Below are 22,743 nucleotides of genomic sequence, written 5' to 3'. Positions count from 1 at the left end.
TGTAATGCAATGAGATCAATAATACTGCATTAAATAAGGGGGAATATTATTGATCTCATTGGGGCAATACTGATGTACAATATTTAGAAGCTCCTCCAAGGGTAAAACAGAGAAGCCAACTGAATGTTGATAGGAACTTGAACACTTGAAGGCCCTAAGATCAAAGTCAAGGATTCATCCATACTAATGTTATGGCCAAAGATTTCATACACGTCCGTGCAAGCATGCACGGTTGTGTTCCCTCTCACAAAAAGTAGGAAAAAGCATAAACCCCCTACCCATATAAGATGCCTCGAAACTCCTATCCTCTCACATGCACGGCTTACACAGCTCTGTATGAAAACTTCCCCCTTATGTTATTTATAGATATCCAAGATCTGAAAGGAGCTAAAGTGACCCAAAGACTCTTGTATTTCTTTGCTTCCAAATCTCCCATACAATGACTACATGCGATAAAAAAAAACATTTGTTGCTCCAACTTTGTCAAACCATGAGTTTTACCCCATTTGACAACCAGTCATGTAGTGACAAGCTTGATCTAAAAGAAGAACTTAAAGATACACAGGAAGAAAGCCAAGCTTGCTAGGCATAAGGACAATCAAAGAGAGCATGCTCAACTGTCTCAGGGGTCTGGGGTCTGTCCACAACCTGAGCATACATCTGACTAAACAATTTCTTTGTGCTTGAGTGTTTTCATTACTCTAATAGCATCTAAGCGGACTTTTCATACAAACACTTGCATCTTTGTTGGAACTTTGGAATTCCTCAATTTCCCACACGAGCTTGTGGGTAGAGCTCACTCTAGCACTTGACTGGTACAAAAGGGGAATAAGAGAGGCCATGCCCTTTGAGTGAGGTCCCCAACAAAGACAGTATTAGCAACCTTGAGAGATCAGAGGAATTTGAAGTATAGTTTCCATATCAACTTAAGAGTAGTCTTAGCTTTGCAACATTCCAATGAGCATTTGAAGTAATAAGGTCTGAGACCCACTAATCCATACAATCAGGAGGTCTAAGGGAATGCACCATATACCCTTTCAACAACAGAATCCAGGGCTCCTCCTAAATCTAAATAGAATCGCCATTTCCAACAATCCATGGTAGATCTTTTTCTAACAGCTTCTACCTTTCAAGATGCTTCTTCACGCCCATGAAGGTTAGGTCCCCAAGTGTGCACAAGTGAAAACATCATGGGGGAAGTAAATATTCCTGAATAGTGTGGCCCATAAAGAGCTTGGGTTGTTAAGAGTTGCCATCCCAACTTAGCAAGTACAGCAACATTTTGGATACTCGTATATCAAATTGAAAATATTAAGTAAAGACCCGCGAATTTTTATCCTCACAAGTTCTCTGCCCGGTACAGTTGTCCGGTGCCTCTAATAAGAAGGGGTGGACCCCACTCGGGCAGTGTGTTCGGGCAGGAGGTTAGGTTGTCATTCCCCCCCCCCCCCTATGAGAGGAACCGGACAACTGTACCGGGCACAGAACCTGAGAGGATAAAGATCCTGGCTTGACTTTTATCTCAACTACCAAATATGCCCTTCAGGTAATGATAAAGGAAAAACAATAAAATTAATTTAATATACTTTTCGTAACAAATAGTATAAATATGATTCATCTCAACTCCATATAAATCTTTCACAATAAATGAATAAATAAACACTCCATCTCTCTCCACCCCCAATAGGCATGCAAGTATGCAACCACAGTTCAAAAGATTGAAATCGACACCGATCCTGATCTGAGTCGACAAGAATCGGCACGAGTTGGTCATTAACTGACCTATAATCGGATAAAATGTCCTAGAATCGTCAGATCAAATGAGTCGGAATCAGGATCAGCAAGGCCGATTCGATCCCAATTCTTTGAATCATGTATGCAACTCTCCCTCTCTCTCTCTCTCTCTCTCTCTACCTAACAGATCAGGAGAGATCCCAATTTTGTAATTTGGTAGGGCACAAGTAGGTCCTACTTTGTAGCATTCAATTTTCCATGAAGTTGCATTTCATAAGCTAATAAACGTCTACTTCAGTTAAGTCTTTTACTCATCTAAGTAAACTTCCAATCCCCCTCCTAAACAGGCTTTAAAACCTCATAATCAAATCTTGATTTGTCTTGGCCGATTCTGATCCAGTTCAGATTGAAATCAATCGAAATTGACATGAAAAACCCTAGAATCGGCCTATAGATTGCTAACCTTATTAACTCAGTTGGGATCGGTCCGATCCGAATCTATTCGGAATTAAAATTTTAACTCTACCCAATCGATGAAACCCAAAGGGTGTTGATAAAATCACAAGAACACAATGTAGAGAAGGGGGTGAGAGACAAATATACAAATTGATACAATTTCCTATATCCACTACCAATAGCACTCTCTTGGACTTTCACTATCTTGGTCATTTTTTAATGGCATTGATTAAACATTTTCACGAATTGGTACCCTAATGGCACCAAATAACTTTCACACCTTACAAATCATTTTTATCATTATATAAATTCGGAGACACCTTACTCCCTATTACTTATCCAATGAAAAAAAATTATAATGGCTCAATAACCAAATGTACAAAATAAGCACAAAACCTCCAATAGGTGGATTTACAAATGCGAAAGCGCTGCTTGCTGTACGAGGGCTTTGTCCTCGGGGCTATGATCACTACCATGGAGCACCTTTTTTTTTATCTATTGCTGTCGGAAAACCTCCTGATGACGTGGACGTCCTGCAAAGAGGTGAAGAGCACTGAAGAGACTCAAAGCGGATTGAGAGGGGGGACTCTCCGAGGCTTAAGTCAGTCTGGTGAACTGATAATTTCTGGTAGAAGGGTTGCGGAGACAGCATTAAGAAAGTGAGTTGTCAGATCCTCTTACTTGGGTCCCTCTTTAAGCTTCTATACCTGGAGCGGTTATCGAGGTGGTTGGAAATCTTTTTGCCTTCTATCCTCTGACACGTAACAGTGATGGGACGGTTACTTACCTAAATGAGGGGAATCGCTCCTTAGTGGAAAATGGAATCTTCTCCTGTGTGATGTTGGTTTGAATTGCTCCTTGGGTCATGTCTTGTATCTTTTGCTTGCCTCCCAAGGCAAGCCTTGCCCTTTTAATGATTCGACTAGTAGGATCCTACCACCCGTTCATCATTCATTGCCTAGTTATTTTTGGGTGTATGAGTAACAAAAAAAAAAACACAAATGTAGAAGTTCAAAAGATAAAGCTCAAAAGACTTCAGGATTTGATATGTCAATTAGGAGAAAAAAATTGTAAAATTCACCTAAAATTTTCTTGAATCGAGGGGGAGGAATGGCTAAAAAATATGGTTGTTTGAAACCTCTATAGTTCTTTTCAAAGCATAGCCAGTTGACACCTCTTGGTCTAGTTGATTGATACTCGGGGAATTAGGCATTATAAACATTGTTATTCATTATAAGGGATGAATATTACTTCATCGAATTCCGGTTGACTGGAATATCACCTAGACTTCGTTTGCACTTTATCCATCCTACTGTCTCATTTTAGGCCTTCTTCAAAAACTTCTTCCAACAACAGCCAATTGACTGTACCTCGTCAATAAGTATACTATATGTTAGCATCCTATGTGTCTATCTCTCTCTTCCCCCCTTTGAAGGGTAAGTGAGTTATTTCAAAGGGTGGAAGATATAGAAAGACACATAGGGTTCTAGCATACTCATCCCTCTCTCAAAAGATTTTACCAAAAAAAAAAAATGATAAGAAAATATATTTGTTGACCAACACATAGGGAACCTAGGTACCTATCTGTTCCCTCAACATTCTAAAAAAAACACCCTCTCAAGTCTTCTCACCCGAGTTCATCATAAGCTTAATGATTGGAAGTGTAAGCTCCTGTCCCAAGCAGGGAGAACTATCTTCATTAAGTCTCTCCTCAATTCCATCCCAACTTACCAGATGTCTTGCTTTCTTTTTCCAAAATCAATTTGTGCCTCACTTGATGCCATTTAGTGCTTCCTTCTGGAGAGGTCACCCCAACAATAAGGGCTTTTGTTCTATTTCTTGGAACAAGATTTGTCGACCTAAATGGGCTGGAGGCTTAGGTATTAGAACTCATCTAATTCACAATAAAGCACTTCTTTGCAAACTTGTGTGGAGGTTGATCACCCAACCACGGTCTCTTTGGGCTCAGATTTTGCATGCTAAGCACTTTCATAACAAGTCTTTGCTTAACAGATCCTTCACTTCAAACCCAGGTTCTTGGATTTGGAACAGTATCCTTGCAATTTTACCTGAATTCAAAGAGGTCATTTGTTGGCGAATTGGAACAGGGAACAATATTAATATTTGGAATGACCCTTGGATTCCAACCATGCCTGGATTCTACACTCCCCTTGACCTTCATCCTAACCCTTATTTTAAGATTGTCAATGAACTCCTTAGTGGCAGATCTTGGAAGTTATCCTTGCTCTCATCTGTTTTTCCAATTCACATTACCAACTCCATTTTATCCATCCCCCTCTTCCAAGCTTCTCATAATGATCATATTTTCACACCCATTAATAAATCTGGGATTATCTCTACTAAGAGTGCGGCTGCATACCTTTGTACCTCTAATCTCACATTGAGAGATAATAGCAAACTTTGGAACAAGATCTGGAAGTTGAAACTACACCCAAAGTTTAAGCTATTTTTCTGGAAAGTTCTTGCTGACGGTCTATCTACAGGGGATAAATTGAAAAGATTGAACCCAGTATTTGATATTTGCCCTATCTGTAAGGATGCAACTGAAACTTCTTAGCATGCCCTCCTCTCTTGCCCTTTCTCCAAAAGAATTTGGGCGGCTGAGACTCTTGGTCTTCGAATGGAATTCTTGCAAGGAGAGAATTTTTTCGATTTAACCTCAAAGTTAATTATGGACCTGTCAAAAATTGATGGGAACAGAGTTATTTGTATTGTGGCCATTACAATGTACTTCATATGGATCAGTTAGAACAGAGCTATTTTTCAATATGGTCCCTCCAATCCTATTTCTATCATGAAACAAATTCAAAGATGGGAAATAGATCTTGACATCAACTCCAACAGATCAGGGTCTCTTCAACATACTGCATAGCCCCAACCCTTGGTCAACTATTTACCATCATCCTTTTTCATTCAATCGGATACACAAGATTCTCATCTTCTTATATCTAACGGTAGCTTTGACACAACATCTGTGAATGAAGGGTGGGGATCTATTATTATCTCAAATAAACAATTTATTGTAGGCTCAATGAACTTTGGAATTGCAGGGAATGCACAGGAAACAGAACTCAAAGGACTCAAACAAGGGCTCGAAGGAGCACTTCTTTTGGGATGTAGGAATTGAACATCTAGACAAACTCGGTAGAGCTACAAAATTGGCTAACGGATGCTAATACTTATCCTTGTCCTTGGAAACTTTTTCTTTTACTTTTTGATATCAAAACTTCCTTTAGTTTATTTGGTTCTGTAACTAATATGAAGCAACCTAAACTTTATATCCAACCGGTTCATATTTTAGCTTATCAGATGAGATGAGATGAGGACTAAGGAAACTCTCTACAACCAATATTCAGGATATAATATTTTTGGATTATTAATTAATTGTCTACTTCTCATATAAAAGGGGAAGGGGAAGGGGAAGGGGAAGGGGAAGGGGAGGAAGAGATAGATAGACACATGGGGGTGCTAGCATACTCATACCTCTCTCAAAAGATTTACCAAAAAAAAAAAATGAATGATATAAAAGATTATAGTTATTGATCAACTCCCTTACCCTTCAAAGGGAGGAAGAGAGAGAGACATAGGGTGCTAACATAGGTCATAGTATACCCAGGCTTTTCCCAAACTTTTTAGATCATTTTAAGCTCATATGTTTCCCTAGGGGTGTCAACAGGCTGGGCTGCCCGGCCAGGCTTGGCTTGCCCCAAACCCTAGCCCAACCCTGGTCTTTTATCTCAGTTCTTCCTCCTAAATCTCTCTCTCTCTCTCTCTGCCATTTTGAGAACTCTACGCAAGCAGAGCAGAGTAACAGAAGAATCGAATGGCAGACCCTAGAATCCACAAAAATTGTGGCTTTTGTGATTAAGCACTTAAATTTACGGTTTGGTGTGATCTTTCAGGGAAAATTTCATCATATCATACCGCATCTCTCAGGTTGAACACAGGTATGATACACGGCTGTTTTTTTCTCTTGGATAGAAGTGCAAAAATATTAGCAACAAAGTTTCTGTAAGATTGCCAGCAACAATTGTGGTTTTCCCCCCACTTTTCTCTTCTTTTCTACATTTGTGCTGCACCGTACTGTGATACCTTTGTGCTAATTGGTTTGCTGGATTGATGTTATCAAAAAGAGGGTGGGAGAGGGGTGACCAATGGGAACTCCTTCGGAGACCCTATATTTGTTGTTGTGCAGCTATGAATGGGAACAAGCCGTCAAAATAATTATAGCTTAAAGAAATGTGAACGATGGGTCTAAGAGTCTAAGACTGGATATGAGAGATGAGGGGATATTTCTTTTGAATTGGTTATGGGATAGATCAAACATCCTGAGAGTTGTTAATTTTTTGAGACATGGAGGAAGAATCCCTTGAAAATTATTCCAACTAAGATATAACTCATGAAGGCTCTTCAATTGACACAAACCTGCATAAGAAAATGAAGTTGATCATCTCTATATGGATTTGTGAAGGACTGATTAAATCGTAGACCTAATTAAGGTACAACAACCCATATACTTAAAAAGTGACTCAACATGTAATTAATGTGTGAAATTATTTGGCCCTTCCAACCTTTCTCTAATTAGACCCTATTTTGGCCAACCATGGGATAAACCCTGGGTTTTTATTGAGTGGACCAAAAGTTTTAGGAAGAAAGATTTGTCTTTCTAAATAAGAAATTTAGCTTTGTGCTTTCTGGCCTCTATTTTTTATTTTTTATTTTTCTGTTTGTCGGTGAATTGTAATTAATATCACCAAGCTTGATCAAGCATGATCAGATATGAGTTAGCCAATATCTTTTGGCTTGTTTTGTGTGTTTTATAGAGAAAAAAAATAGATTTGGGTTACTTTTTATAATTTTGTTCAAACTCTTGCAGTCTTGTTGCGACATTGGGTAGGCCTTGTTGTACTATTATATGTGTTATATGAATATTAGTGATCTTAACATTTCTTTTCAAGCTTCTTATAAGAACTTTTTTTTGTCCTTTTCTTACCCCAGTGGGTGATTTTGTAAAGCTTTCCAACTACCATATGGCAAATATGGGCAAAGTCTTTACAGTTCTTAATATAGCAAACTATTAGATCCTCAAGTAGAAAATTGTAAAGCCAGAGCATTTTTTTAGACCTCTTGCTATATTTATCTGATGAAATCTTAGTTGTCATTTTCTTGTGAATTCTGGTTAGTGACCCTGTACTCTAGAATCTGCCTGCCACCTCTACTTTCTCTCATTATGATTTGCCTGCTAAGTACCTTTGGAGTGTAGTTCAAGTACCTTCCTATGTAGTTCATGGCTATGATCTGTTTGAGTGGTACATTATATTCAATTCAACTCAAGAATCCTGTTTTGCCTTTTCTGTACACTCTATATTGTTTCTATATTTTATCCAGAGCAATTTGTTTCTCAGCCATGATCTTGTTATTGCAGGTTAAAGATGCCACATAGAACACGGCCTATGAGTGCTCTCTTGGTGTTTATGGGAGTGAATGTTGTTTTGGTATCAACCATTACTCCAGTGTATGATTTTGTTTGCTTCCTTCCATACTGGGAAAGAAGGGTATTACTTTTATTCCAATTCTTCATTTGACTTTGAGAACTATGTTGTTAGTGTAATGATATTTCATGCTTTTTATGTCATTTAAGTATCTTTCATGACTTTGAGAACTATGTTGTTAGTGTAATGATATTTCATGCTTTTATTTCATTTAATGAATCTTTTATGCTTCCTTCAGTGTACTGGGAAAGAAGCTTATATTTTCTCTCAGTTCTTTTAACCTCCTCTCATTTCAAATTCAGTGTTGGCCTTTTTCCCATTTTTAAAACCAGCAATCTTTGTAAAGATACATCTACTTAATGGTCAATTTGATGGTCGACTACTAAGCTGGCCATCCTTGACTAGAAGAGTAAAAACCAAAACAAAAGCATACTTAAACAAATGAAAGTTTGTGTGATTTAGAAATAAATTTGCTTATAATTGGATTCTCTACTTTCTTCTTGATAGCTCTGAATAGATGGAATCTGCAACAGATGTCATTCTATCTACTTCCTTTGAATTTATTTGTTTATATTGGATGTCTTAGAGAGAACGTCAGGTTGAGGATTCAAAAAATGGAAATAGCTTCTCCGCGAAGCAGGGGTAAGGCTGCATACGTTTGCCCCTCCCAGACCCTGCAGGGGCGGGAGCCTCATGCACTGGGACACGCTCTAATATTGGATGTCTTTGAGAGAATGTCGTTGGAAGGAACCTGAAGCTGCTTTAACAAAAGGCCCTGAATCTGCCCAAAGAATTTTCTGATGCAAACTTTTCAGATGACAGATTTTTGTGCTTCATTATTGTGTTGCAAAGTTGTAATTTTTTTTTCCTGGAAGAGGAAAAGAAAACTGGAAAATGTATTTCTGGTAGCAAATGTAGGCTCTTCTTCCCCTATGCCCTATGGGTTTTTAATGTAACTTTAGGGTTTTCTTAGTCATGGAATGTGGTAGCACTTTGCTGAAGTGTTGGCTTACAGTAAGGGTTTTATCTGTTGGAGAGTTTACTGAAGTATGCGTTGCCTCTGAACTCTGATTGTCGTTTTATGAGGCTGAAAATCAATTTTCTGAGAGATAAAAAGCAATAGCTTGTAGAGGTGAAATCCTACATATATCAAAGTTGGTAGGAAAAGTACATTTGTGAAAGCTGAATAGCTGTTCCGATTTTCCACCCAACATCCCCCCCTCCCCCAAGATATGGAAAAGATGAGTGTTCCAATTTTGGCTCAATTGCTCCAATATTTTTGTGTAGAAATATTGAAGATATTTTCCACATAACAAGGATGAAGTTTGATAATCATTGTTAATCTGATTGACAAATACGTGAGGTTGTGAAGAATGACATGCATAGTCCAGGCCTTGTACCGAGTATGATCTCAGATAGAGCCTATTGGAGGGCAAGGATCCACGTTATCGACACCATGTAGCTGAGATTTTCCTGAATTACTAGGCTATCCTCTTTTCTCTTACTAATAGCTGAATTTCCGTTACTTACTTAGCTTATTCAATTTCTTTGAAGTTTCTCTTACTTTCCTTTTCTTTTATGAGGACCTCAGTTTTTCCTACATGGTTTTTGAAAGGATCCATGTAGCTGACCCATTTAGTTGGGATAAGGCTGGGTTGTTGTTGGTGTAATATGATTGATAAAGTGATACTAATTGTATAGAAAATGTAAATTTTGGAGCTGAAAATATAATTCCCAGATTAATATGCTTCAGTAAATCTTAATTTTACAACTAGTAATTTCTTTGTTGATAGATGATAAAATTTAAAAAAACCATTAGCTGATTTTACCACAGTATTCCCAACACCCCTGCAGAGATAAGTTTTCTAGCTTGGTCATTTCTAGATGCCAATCTACTACAGCTGCTAGTTTCTCCATGTGAAAGGATGATTTGGTTAAAAGATAGATGAGTCAGTCTCCATTTCATATCTCATAATGTAGCCATATGTGCTGGTTCTTTACCCTCCCCCTTTCTTCACATAAAATTTGACTTTCTGAAAAACCATTATATTGATGTCAAAATGCTCCACAAATGAACCCATGACTTGATTACAATGTGATGGTACCCTAAGTTGGAGTGCTCAAGTGCTATCCAAATTGACCTGTGGCAGTTATATCTTAATTGGGTAAATCCTGTCATTATTTTAAAACCCTTTTTACTTCATTAAAACTTTTGAAAAATTCTCACTTGACTATTTTGGTGGCAACAAGGTGCACCCATTATATTCAAACAAACTGTACGAAAATACCCAGTATGAAAATTTCCTTCAAAAATAAGGAAGGGCGTACCCAGTGCATTTTCCCTGAGGGGTCTCTAGAGGGTCATAATGTATGTAGGTTTACCCCTGTTATCACAGAAAGATTGTTTCTAGACTCAAACCCGTGACCAATTGATCACAAAGGAACAACTGTACTGTTGCACCAAGGCCTGCCCTCACTTTAAAAATTAAGGGAAAATCTTCTGTTAGATGGTGATTCATGATAGGATTCTCAAGAAGGCCACCATTTTGAGCCACGTGGACAGTTGACTATTGGATTATTTCGATTAGCCAAGTGACAATAAATTTAATCAAGTTTCCACCCATGCATCCTTACAATTTTAGATGATCCATAGATTTTCAAAGCTTAGTTTTGCTACTTGAAGTATAAGAACTTCCCTTATACTGAAATTTTGACACTAATTAGGGGACTTCAGATTCTATTTGCGACAAAATTGATACTATAGCATATGCTTATCAAGACAAGTTGCCCTGGAAAACTTTGCCCACTACATAAAATCATTAAATTCTAGTGATCCTGATCACTTTCATCTAAGGGTGTCAATTTTGGACTAGAACCGGCCCATTAGGAACCGGAACCGGCCCACCCAATAGCTTATTGGTTTGATTCTGGATCTACCGATAAGTTATTAATTCGGTTCCAGATCTACTATTTAGGAACTGGTAGAACCGAAACATATTCACATTCTAACCCTATATATTATATTTATATAATTCTTCAGACTCAAGGTCATGAGGGTTAATGTCAAACCCTTTATTTTTTTGTCTTTCAATTTTGTTGGGTACCACTAGTCTCATATACTATTTTACAAAAAAATTGGCTATAAATTTAGAGGTCCATTTAAGAATACTAACTTAAGAACAGACCATAAAATAATCCTAACTTATGAGGGTGGTGGTGTTCTTACTTATTAATTGACACAAAACAAGAGGTAATATAGACTAGTTCATTGATTTGAGGGGGGAAAAATGAAACATATCTCATGTGATTAAAATTAGTGTTTTATTATAATATTATTAAATATATGTAACATATGTTGGGATTTTTTTTATAATTTTAAACTACTTGAAACCGTTTAGGAACTGGAACCGGCCTACCCATTAGTTAATGGTTCTAGATCTCAAGTTTGGCATTAGTTAATGGTTCTAGATCTCAAGTTTGGAACCGATTAGCTTATAGATACGGTTCCGGTCCTAACCCCTTCAAGGTTGGAGCCATTAACGAACCAGAACGATTGCCGAGAACCAGACCAATTGCGACCCCTACTTTCACCCATCAACATAAAACCAGACCAATTCCTAGTAGTTTGGTATTGAATCTATCTATACAACTACCTCTGGTTAAACTATCAGGAGCATGGTTTGAGGTATCGGATTGGATCAGCCGATTTTGGCCGGATCAAATCGGTATCAACCGAGACCGATCCCAATACCTATCTGCTCCAGCTGTAAGGATAGGGGTAAAAATGTAAAAAAAATAGCTTTTTCATAAGAAAACAGGGACAAAAGTGTCATATTTGCCCAAGTTTGGGCGATCCCGATCCGTGTCGGCTTATCCGATCCAGCCGATACCGAGATCACGAACCATGATCAGTACGGGTGGAAAACATAAAGATAGAACACATCTTTAATTTTAAAGAACAGAACATCATAGCTTGGTGGTCCAGCGTGCAAGAAGGGGCAGAATAACACTTTGGTTTTCTTGGATCAAGGTTTCCTAATCGACAAGGAAAATAGATAGGAGGGAATAAAAAACCTCATCATGAAAAATTAGCTCTATACGGTACATGGGGTACACACACAAGTGTTTATGATTAAATTGTTGAATCTACAGGGGGGATAAAACCCTAAAGCAAAAGATCTGAAAAATAAAAATCTACATAAATGCCAAACTTGTCTTGTCCTAAGGTTTCTGAGACAAGGAAAACAATAAATTACTGGTACTGTGAAGATCCTGGTGGTCCGGCTGGCTGATACTGCTGAGCTGCTGGGGGTGGCAGTGGTGGGGGCACAGCAGACTGATATGGTGGAGGATAATGATATGGTGGTGGTGGTGGTGGCTGCATGTACCCATAAGGTGGATAGAACTGTGGATAATGGCCTGGCTGTGGTGGCATACCTTGGTAGGGATAATGCTGTCCTCCCTGTTGTTGCTTTTCTGAACCTGATTTGTTCTCACCTGACGCACTACTCGCCCCTTCCTGTGATGGGATAAGCGCTCCCATCCTTTGAGGATCCATCGACGGATAAAAGTTCCTCTCAGGTGGAAGTGGAGGTGGAATATTGAAGTAGTGTATGGGTTGTTGCTGTTGATCCAAAGCCCCTGGTGGTGGTGGTGGTTGATTCTGCTGTTGAGATATCACTTGCCTTGGCAGCAAACCACCATGGGCCACAGTCCCCTGCTGTCTCACAGCCTCATCCTCAGCATTCTCCGACTCTGGTTTTGGAACCTGGGGCTTCCCCCACATTAGCTTCAGCCTCAGACCCTTGATGACTAGCTTATTTGAGAGGTCTTCTGCTGCCTTTTCTGCACCTTCCCTAGTAGTATAGGTTACAAAAGCACATGCACGCTGGAGTACCATTCTTACGGATTCAATCTCACCATGTGCATAGAAGTGGTCCCTCAGATCCTGCTCAGTTACCCTAGCATCAAGACCACCAACGTAGAGGGTCTTAATGCTCTCATCTTCAGGGGCCATTAATGATGTCATTTCACCTGCTTTATTCAGAAGCTTCATGGCAACTGGATCATTAACTCTGCAGACAAAGTATAGAGAAATCAGGCATAAGACATCATGAAAATGCAGCCATCGAACATTTGAACTCTTAAACAGAAAGACCATCAAGACCTAGCAAACATAAACATAAGCTTAATCAAGAAAAACCAAATGAATTTCTCTGTTATGATACGAATTGGAATGATACAACAAAGGGACCACCCATGAAATTCTGACCACCTTGATAAAGAAAACAAAGTTCATAAGAAGATACAGAGAAAGATACGATATCCAGTCCATCGTTCTGTGTATTTTCACACCCACAACACATCCACACACAGTGTGTGCGTGTGTGAGAGAGAGAGAGAGTACAAAATGGATCAGAACCATACACATTAATACAGTAGAAGTATAACCCAGAAGGCATAGGTAACATCGTCACGCACAGTGAAGATAACAAAACTAATTCCTGATCTGATGGGAAAATTAGATTCCAATTAGTCATAGGTAAGTTAGTAGGCATAGTGAAGCTAACCTGCAGTTCATTTCTAAACCCACAGCAAAGATGGTAAAAGAAGGGATTAACACAAAGAAGAAATTAGCCATCTTCCTCAGGGTTTCACCAAGTGGAAGGAGAATCTGCAAAAGTTAATATCTTGAGCTTCAAGTAGATTGCCAGATTTAGGCATGTTAGGGTAATAGCCAACTCAACAGCATTACCAAGTGATTAAGTGAACAGTTTATTCATCTCGTGTATATTCTTATTTGAGGTTTAGGGAGGTGTCTCTCTGCAATGGAACCTAGCTGGATCTTCCTGAATTCTTTGATCAGACTTCTAGTAGTAGTAGTACTGTAGGAGAGAGAAGATTTTATGGAAGCTGGTCCCTTTTACAATATCCAGGTGCATCCAGAAGGAGAGAAATGGAAGGGTGTTTGTGGAAAAAGACATGTCTGTGTCAAAGGTACCAGCAAGGGCTCTAGGGGTTCTCTTTTTGGTCTTCTATTATTCCTGTGTTTAATGAAGTAAACACTTTTTGTACACAGGATGAGGGGGAAATTTTTCCAAGGGAGTAAAGCGCCGTATGTTTTCTATTTTTTTTAATTAGTTTTTTTGGGTGGGGGGGGGGGGGGGGAGTTCCTTTGTTTTTAGCGAGTATTTGGGTTTCTTTTCTTAGGGCTGGGTTCTGTTTGTAGAGGGTCATGATGCTGTACAGCCCCTGAATGTGCAGGTTAGTTCTTTTTTAATCAATACAAGCTTACCTTCTTAAAAAAAAGAGAAAAAAACCAAGCAGTTCATTATACTAGACTTTATATAACTGTTATTATATGTATAACTAAGATCAAACACGGAGCAAAAAGTTAAGTGAAACAGATCGGAAAAAAATGGATCTGCTGGTGGTGGGAAGAGAAAAATAAGAAAAACAAGAAGAAGAGAGAGATCGCAAGTGCTGGAGAAGAGGGGGGGGAAACCCAATTCTTTTGTGTGTGAGATATATATATATATATATATTTTTTTTTGGGGGGGAGATCTCTCTCACACACATATCGTTGGCCATTGTTGGAGGTTTTCCTAACTAATCAAAGAACAGAAGGGGGAAATCCATGTGCAGATGCTTTGGAAAAAGTCCTAGGCTAACTCAAAACTAACATATCTCCTCCAAACTCTACAAATGAGATAAACTTCATCTAACAAGATAACTTTATAACTAATAGCTAATGGGCCCACTACTAATACTAACTACTGAATTAAAATACCAATTCCATGTACAAATATGGACCTAAAATTTGGGCCTTACAATTGAGCCCATTACAAATAAAAACATTTAAACAAAAACTATTATCAAAACGGGCCCTAAGATGCACCGAAACTGCATTACTTGGGCAGTTCGTAGGAGAAACAGAAAGGTCAATATTGATCAGCAGACATAAAATTATGAACATACATGCGTGCTCTCTAAAGGAATTTATAACTTCACATGCAAAGTTTCTATCCTCCAATCAATATAACGTTCTTATAAATATATAAACAACATCAGATAGCAGGTAGCGTAGAGCTAGAGCAGTTTGTAAGAAAAAAATACATAAACTGTATATTAATCGACAAACACAAACACAACATTTTTAGCTGTTACCTAAAGGAATTTATTATCCACTTCACATCCTTAGTTCTATCAGTTTAACTCGATTGGCTTGAAGGAAAAATCCACAGCAGCAATTAGCATTTTGATCAGAACAATAAACTGTGTCCTAGTTTTTTATGTTGGAGGCAAAGATCAGGGATTAAAATACTGAAGAGGAAGACGGCAGACATATGAATTAAAAAGAGAGTATGTCTCCTCATAGAATGGAAAGGGAACTTTTCAAGGATTGAACATACCCATAGTAGCGATCTTTAATATTCTGTTGTGATAACTCGCCAGTTATAGGCATTTCATGCCGATAGGGACATTCAGCACCTCTTGTGCATTCACCCCGTACATAAAAACTGCAAACATGTGCCCGGTTTCTCTTGTAATACGGTGTTGTTCTCTGAAGCTTTAATATAGTGTCATTTGGCCGCACCTTTCCATATGAGGATTCATAGTCTATGCCAGCCCGAGCCTGCAACATACAATATGATATTTAATAAGACAGGGAGGAGGGTGCCTCTAGAATATCCCTATGAATATCTGAGAACATAAAAGCGCACTCATTAGGCCCAAGCAATAGGAAAGGAAATACCCAGGTGCTCACAAAATTCCTTGGGCTATTTTTGTTTGACAATGAATGGAGAGAAAAGAAGAAAGAGAAAGACACGTAAGACAGGAGAATTTTTTCCCTTTCTTTTCTCACCATTTCTAGTCAAACAAACATAGCCTTGGTTTTTTCAAGTGAATTTTTAATAGGGAAAGAACAGCATAATGAGTATAGGACCATAGCACAGATATACAAATTGCAATAGGAGCTCGTATGTCTGCTTCTGAATAGACATTTTGAGACATTCAAGGAATAACTTTCTCTTAGGATTTATCACGAAACAGACCAATACTTTACCGGAGCAGATGTATAACCCAAACAGCTTTCTTTCCCCTTTCAAAACCTTAAGATGATACAATCCAAAAGCAATACTAGCAACCACACTGAAAATCTGTAACTAAAGTCCAAACAGGTGTTAAAAAGAATAAAAACAAGTTGATCGTAATGGTGCTTCTAGACAAGTAACTAGAATCCTGGAACAGAAATACCGAACGATGGCTATTATGATATGTTAGCTTGATGGCTTCAAAACTTTGAGGAGCTTCGTTAGGGATTCTCACACCTTATGAGCTTTTATTTATTTATTTTTTGGTGACATTTTGCTTTATCAGTGGATATTTCATTCCGATGGAGGTCAAGATCATCAGTGATTATCTAGGAAAGGTGTCACTCAAGCTAAGGTTGCTGTTGAATGTGATCTTCTTTTGAATTGCTATTGTGGAATTATTAGGGGAGTTTCTATGTATTTTCCATTTTGATATTGCTTCTTGGGGGTGATTGAACCCTCATATTTAGTGTATTCCCTATTCGTTCTTTCATATATTAAAACTTTTTTCATCAAATGGAATTATGAATTTCAATATTAATTTTTTGAAGGTGGGGAAAAAATAGAAATACTCTTTTACGCAACTTTGTAAGCTAAAAACAACTAATTCAAATTCATTCTTGCTTCAGATAAGAGAGTTTCCAATCACATTATTGAATAAGTGAACAGTTTCCATAACATATGTTAACAAGCAAAGACATGTAAACTTTGAACTACTTGATATTGCTGTTTGTTTGGTAAACTTAATCTTCGTGTTTCTTAAGACTCCTGCAAGGGGAAGGAGAATTTAATCTCCATTGCCAAATTGCTTTATAAGGTAAAGAGTCCTCAGTATCTATCTATTGATCTTTTTCAACTCTGATTAGAATGCATCAAGAGTCTCCGTCAATTGTTTAAGATTAGTTTCATATTACTAACATGATCATTTTAAAGGATTTGACATGATAAGAAAATTAGACAAGAACCAACATACCCTGCGGTCATGCTCCTCGGCAAAGTACTCCCTGTTGACATCACTTTTTGGGATAGCATCATTTGAATTGATAGCCAGCGCAGTATCTCGAACCTGAACTGGCAACCCATACTCAAGATCCAGTAGACACACCTGGCAGACATTTTTCAGCTTGCTGCAGGTCTGGCAGACCTCTGTCTTTTTAAATCTCGCATCGCGACCTGGCCTCCACCTAAAAACTGTGAATGGTCGTGTACAGATCTTGCATTCCTTATCATAATCCGCTTTTGTCTACATGCAAAAAGCAAAAGAAGTAGCTGTGTGTGTTACAAACAATTTACAATAAAATTTCACCATGTCCTGTAAGTTAAATATATGTGAAATACAGTATTATATGTAATATAAGGTTATAACAGCATTCAACATAAGTACATAACAAGAGGGGTATTTGCGGAGAAACAATTTAAAATGAAGAGTAAATAATTAAAAACAGGTAAAGAATGGGTTAAATCATAGGACATTATAATCGGATATCCAATGATTGGCTCTGGATATTTAAATGGATACCAAGAGGGGACATGGATTTTCATATCAATCAGACTTTTTCCAGATATCGGATAACATAGGACATTATAATCGAATATCCAATTACCGGATCTGGATATTTAAATGGATAACAAAAGGCAAAGTAGCCTATTGAAATTTAAAACCGAAATATAAATGAGATGCTATTCCAAGGCTACAGATTAGCTTCTGATGAGTCCTGATTTCTTGGAGTTTACCAGTCTTTTGTTTTTCAAGAGAGAAAGGTAAGTAAAGGAAATTCTGCAAAATATGAAAAGAAGAAAGGGATTGGAAAATTATTATGATGTGTACATCCTCTATCCTCACCTCCAAAAAACAGGACCAATGTGATGGGAAATTTATGTGTAAATTTGCAACCACAATTACACCATTCAATACTAAATGAATTAAAATAAAAAAATGACGAGATTTGACCACAATAAATGATGAAGATAATGTTGAAAAGGTCTATTCAGCTACAAAAACGGATAAAACATTCAGGTCCGCTTGTACAAACTCCCAGTTTTCATTTTGTAATTCTCCCCCCCCCCCCCAATATAGTGAAAAACAGGGTCTGAAAGTTCAAAAAAAAAAAAATCAGAGAAGTGGGTTTGAAGTCGATCACTATTAGCTAACTAGTGCAATTTGGAGGCTAGAAGAATCCAGAACTAGGCTATATAGAACTTCCCAGTTTTCATTTTGTAATCCCTTCCCCCCCCCCCCCAATATAGTGTAAAACAGGGTCTGAAAGTTCTAAAAAAGAAATCAAAGAAGTGGGTTTGAAGTCGATCACTATTAGCTAACTAGTGCAATTTGGAGGTTAGAAGAATCCAGAACTAGGCTATATAGAACTTCCCCTGCTACAACCCCAAAATGTTGACTACCAGGCTAGACGTGTTCCTTCAGTAATATCTCTTTCGGTGTGTCGATGACAACCTCAAAAAACCCATCCCTCAACCTACCCCCCACCCCCAAAATAAAAAGGATGCTTGTTTTCTCCATTTGCACCGACGACAAACTCATGAACTTCGAGATGGATTTACAGGCCGATGCATGATGTTTTCGACAATCGCTGCTATAACAGTGGGACAAATCGCTTCTATCTTACGAGAAAAATGAATTCACATAATAAATTTGCGCTACAGAATCAATAAAATTAATAACCTCGGGATTCGAGGTTCCAATTTATAAATTGAGCCCTTGTAAAGAAAGAAATGGAGATACAGAAGTGAATGAAAAGAACTTACCATGCGAACGTAGGGATTGTCGCCAAGGCAAGATTCGCAAATGATGGGGAAATCAGCGCGTTCCCAACCATCGGCCTCCAGATTCCTTAGCAACCTATGCGCCATATTCTTCGTGCCCTAGAATCTCAGATTAGGTTAAATACTTCTGCTCGTCTCTCCCGTTTCCCGATTTGAAAAAACAGGATTGAAGACGACGGCCTTGCCGCCTAGACGCAGAGGCTCGTCAGAGAGCGAAAAGGAGTAACAAGACTTGCTGAGGCTTCTTCTTCTGCAACTACGATGAGCATCTTATAGGGTTTCTCCATAAATGAGAAGCTTATTATTCTCTGTGTTACTAGGAACGTCGGCAAACTATCATGAACGATAGACCCTCAACCCTTTAACCAAGTAAGTCCATGGATCCTAAGAAATCCCCTTGATGAAACAGACTTACTGGGATCTACCACTGGATGGATACCATTTGAGAGGTGCAAATGTAAAATAAAAAATAGTGGACTTTTGCACGGTCCACTTGGGAAGGGCTTCGTATTTTCTTTCTCTCTCTATTCCTCATATAAAATGACAAACGACTTTTCTCAACTTCAACGAACAATGATACCGTTTTGTTAAACTTCATTGGTACGCTACTCAATGCCTTTTCCTAGGATGAGGATCCTCCGCAGTACTGTCGGGTGTGCGGGGCACATCCTGCGGCACAGCAAAGGCCACGTGGCACACATGATCTCTGCTATGCTGCAGGATGTGCACCGCACACCCGGTGGTACTGCAGAGGATTTTTATCCTTTTCCTCAGATAACCCTCCTCTTAAATAATATTCTTTGGAGAAGAGCTGGATTCTGTCCGAGAGTGTGGTCTATGTCAGCACTCCCTTGAGTCTATCTCTCTCCTCCCCCATATGAGAAGACAGCTTTGTTCCCTTCTTTTAAGGAGGAGAGAGATAGACACATGAGAGTACTGGTGTAGGCTACACTCTCGAACAGAGTTCTTTTTCCTTATTCTTTTTTTCTCTAGGAGTGAGATTCCTAATCTAGTGAATCCAGGGAAAAAACTCTGGATTGGTATTATGTTTGCTAAATGATAAAATGGATGGGTACTGAAATTTTACGGAATGATTAACCCAAGGTCCTCTACTCACATTTGAAGTTCTAGTCCAAATTAAGTTGATCATATGGCAAAAGGCACAAAAACAAAGCACTAAAAAACATCAAAAACTTCATGGGGATTGCATGGACTACATTGAGGGTGCATTTGTATAAGATTGAATTTTGAGTTTGAACAACCCTAGAATCAAAAGGTTTTAGAATAAGTAGAACAAAGATGAAGTATATGGTGATGATTATGGATGAGAGGGATATTCCACAAAGGAACTATTTTAGGTATCTGGGCTTAATCATAAATAAAAAATGTGATATAGAAGATGATGTTGCTCAAAAAATTAAAATAGGATGATGAAACGGAAACGTGTGTCTAGAGTGTTGTGTGATCGGTTTATTCTTTTAAAACTTGAAGAAAATTTTGATAGGATTGTCATACGACCTGCTATGATGTGTAGTGCAAAATGTTGTGTTGTTTAGAAACGTCATATTGATAAACTAAATGCAGCGGAGATGAAGATGTTGAGATTGATGTGTGGCAAGACTAGGAAGGATAAAGTATGGAATAATCATAGGTGTTTTGGGTGTAGCTCCAACATTGATAAAAGGTGGCATGGCCATATTCAACGGAGGACTTAGGATGCTCCAATACGGAAGAGTGATTTGATAATAGATTGAAGGAGCTAAAAGAGCCATGGATAGACCTAAAATTACCCTAAGAGAAGTGGTGAGGAAAAACCTAATTAGCTAGGCCTTCTACCATGCATGTAGTTGAATAGAATTGATTGGAGGGCAAGGATCTCCGTGTAGCCAGACACCATTTAGTTGATATAATGCTGAGGTTGTAGTTGTTGCGAATTTTGAATTTGAAATTTTACCACGGTCAATCGGGACCATTTTCATGTAAATCTAACACAAGAAAAATACAACATAACATTTCCACGTGGTGCAAATATTTTATTTGATAGAAAGCAAAACAACTAAGTTAAGGAAACAAAAATGTTCAAGGATCATTGGAAACAATAACACAACTCTAAGATGTTTATAGCTTCACATGCTAAGTTATGAGTTAACAATATTATAGACCGATTATGTTTAGCAAAGGCAACATTATCAATGTCAAATATAACACATTCCCAAGGCCATGCAAGATGATGTTGTTTATCCATCCATTCCACAAGACTGATGTAATCAGTCCATACTTCTAGCTTCTAGCATCCCAATTGCATGTTGCAAGCCTTGTAGTAACTTGCTTCTTGAGGATATCATGCAATACCAAAATCCAAGGAAGCCATAACAAATATTTTTGTCAATAATTCAAGCAAATGCCCACCCAAAGGCCCCATTAATTGGTTCTAAATTTCTATCAATAATTAGATAGGATGATTGCCAATGAATATTTGCTAGTAAACCTCAAAGGATAGAGAAAAAAAATCACTAAAGAAAGCAAACTTAAATAATTCACCCACCTTGTAATATTATACAAAATAGTTGTATAGTTAAGAGAAGAGTAGATAAAAGCAACATGATTTCGAGCCATCCATAGAAAATAACATGTTATAACAAAGATAGATGGAACAATAATAAATTGAAATTTGACATAGATTGATTGCAAAGCATAGATTCAATAAGTGTTACCAACGATTAAGAATGGAGATAATTACTTTGTTAGTACGTAATCTCAATGGTCTAGTAGCCCAAATACGATTAGAAATAGGACATAATAAAAACAAATGTCAACCAATACTAAATTTTGGAGTATTGTGTTATTAGATCCTTGTTTCAAACAACTAATTATCAGTGGAGATATGATTATTGCAAAATGCATGTTTTTGAAACCCAAAATGGACTAATTCTAATTTTCTTTATCTTTCTTGTATAATCTACATATTTGGACGATAAGCTTTGTAATGGTGACCTATTTCAGATATGAAGCTATGAGACATGGATCTTGTGGAAGCATATCATGCATGGGACTATCTACTATCAAAGATGGTTGAGAACAAGTGTCAGGGATGCAAAAGACTTGAGGAACACATTATTATAACAAATGAGTTCAGCAAACACAGGGAGAAAGTTCATGTACTAAAATATCAAATTTCAGATGAAGCACTCCAACTAAAATATAATCAACCATATAGAGTCATTTAAATTATATTTTTGACTCAATATGGATCCAATTGATGTTTCCTATCTAGTTTTCATTTTTCCTTAATTTTATATCAATACTAGACTGTTTGATGTGGCTATAAGACTTGGGAGGCTAAGCACAATTTCAATCTACCATTAAACCCTGAGGGACTATGCAAAAGACAATCAAAAGTTTGGCCTTGTTGAAGTAGTTTATGAATGGGCAAAGGTTCTTTTCTAGCTATCCTCTGTTCCTATTATGGAGAGACCCACTCTTCTTATGTCATGTCAGGGTACGTCATTCGTCGATATTTGTGAGCTTACAGATATTCTTGAAGGAACACTATGTCGCAAATTATGATTGTTGTAGCAGTTATGGGTAATTTTGCACTCTATAAGAAAATGAAAATTACTTCCAATACAATAAAATGTAACAGTTTTTGCAGCTAGCCTGTATATTATTGGAGTGAGATACATGTCAAAGCTCCTCTGCATATCTTTGTATTGAAGAACAATAAGTAATCTTTCACAGCAGCTAAAACTTCCAGCTCAAAGAGGATGTCTTGCTGGCCTTAAACGTTGAAACTGCGGGATTGTAAGGAGGAAATAAAGGAGTATTTGATGTTTCCTGGGTTGGGAGAATACTACACATCATGCTCAGACATAGGAAGACTAAAAGTTAACATACATGGTAGTCTGTCATATCTCATCCCCAGTAAGTATTTAATATTGAGTTTTATGGTTGACAGGCATAGACGGGTTCATTTTGACTGAATCTTATTCGAGTCAGCCCAACGGAAAAGTATTACTAGTATAGGTAAATATGAAGTTTCATTATTTACAAGCACTGAGCGGATTAGATTGATCCTAGAGTTGTGTGGATCCTACTGGTGTTCCATAGTAAAGAGAAAAGAATGTTAGTTGTACAGTTTAAGGTAAAGCGGCGATGGTTTCACA

General features: G+C 37.9%; 1 protein-coding gene across 1 annotated transcript; it reads right to left on the bottom strand.

Moving 5' to 3' along the window:
• Nucleotides 1-11,766: 11,766 nt before the first annotated feature.
• Nucleotides 11,767-18,821, bottom strand: LOC122662057 (zinc finger CCCH domain-containing protein 40-like). Its single transcript, XM_043857614.1, has 4 exons — nucleotides 18,563-18,821; nucleotides 16,773-17,042; nucleotides 15,116-15,339; nucleotides 11,767-12,778 (listed from the first exon to the last, which is right to left on the bottom strand). The coding sequence occupies exons 1-4, from the start codon at nucleotides 18,665-18,667 to the stop codon at nucleotides 11,956-11,958; spliced, it is 1,422 nt and encodes a 473-aa protein (XP_043713549.1). The 5' UTR covers nucleotides 18,668-18,821; the 3' UTR covers nucleotides 11,767-11,955.
• Between the last annotated feature and the right edge of the window lie 3,922 nt (nucleotides 18,822-22,743).

This window comes from Telopea speciosissima, chromosome 5 (assembly GCF_018873765.1).
Source record: "Telopea speciosissima isolate NSW1024214 ecotype Mountain lineage chromosome 5, Tspe_v1, whole genome shotgun sequence".
In the NCBI taxonomy this organism is placed as follows: Eukaryota; Viridiplantae; Streptophyta; class Magnoliopsida; order Proteales; family Proteaceae; genus Telopea; species Telopea speciosissima.
The sequence above is the reverse complement of the archived record's forward strand: the minus strand, read 5'-3'. Positions and strand labels throughout refer to the sequence as shown.

Excerpts from the sequence above, each read along its gene's own strand:
- LOC122662057 (XM_043857614.1), bottom strand. The coding sequence starts at position 18,667 with ATGGCGCATAGGTTGCTAAGGAATCTGGAGGCCGATGGTTGGGAACGC. Across the intron at positions 17,043-18,562 it reads ACAATCCCTACGTTCGCATG|ACAAAAGCGGATTATGATAA; the intron begins GTAAGTTCTTTT and ends TTTTGCATGTAG. Across the intron at positions 15,340-16,772 it reads CCGAGGAGCATGACCGCAGG|GCTCGGGCTGGCATAGACTA; the intron begins GTATGTTGGTTC and ends TGTATGTTGCAG.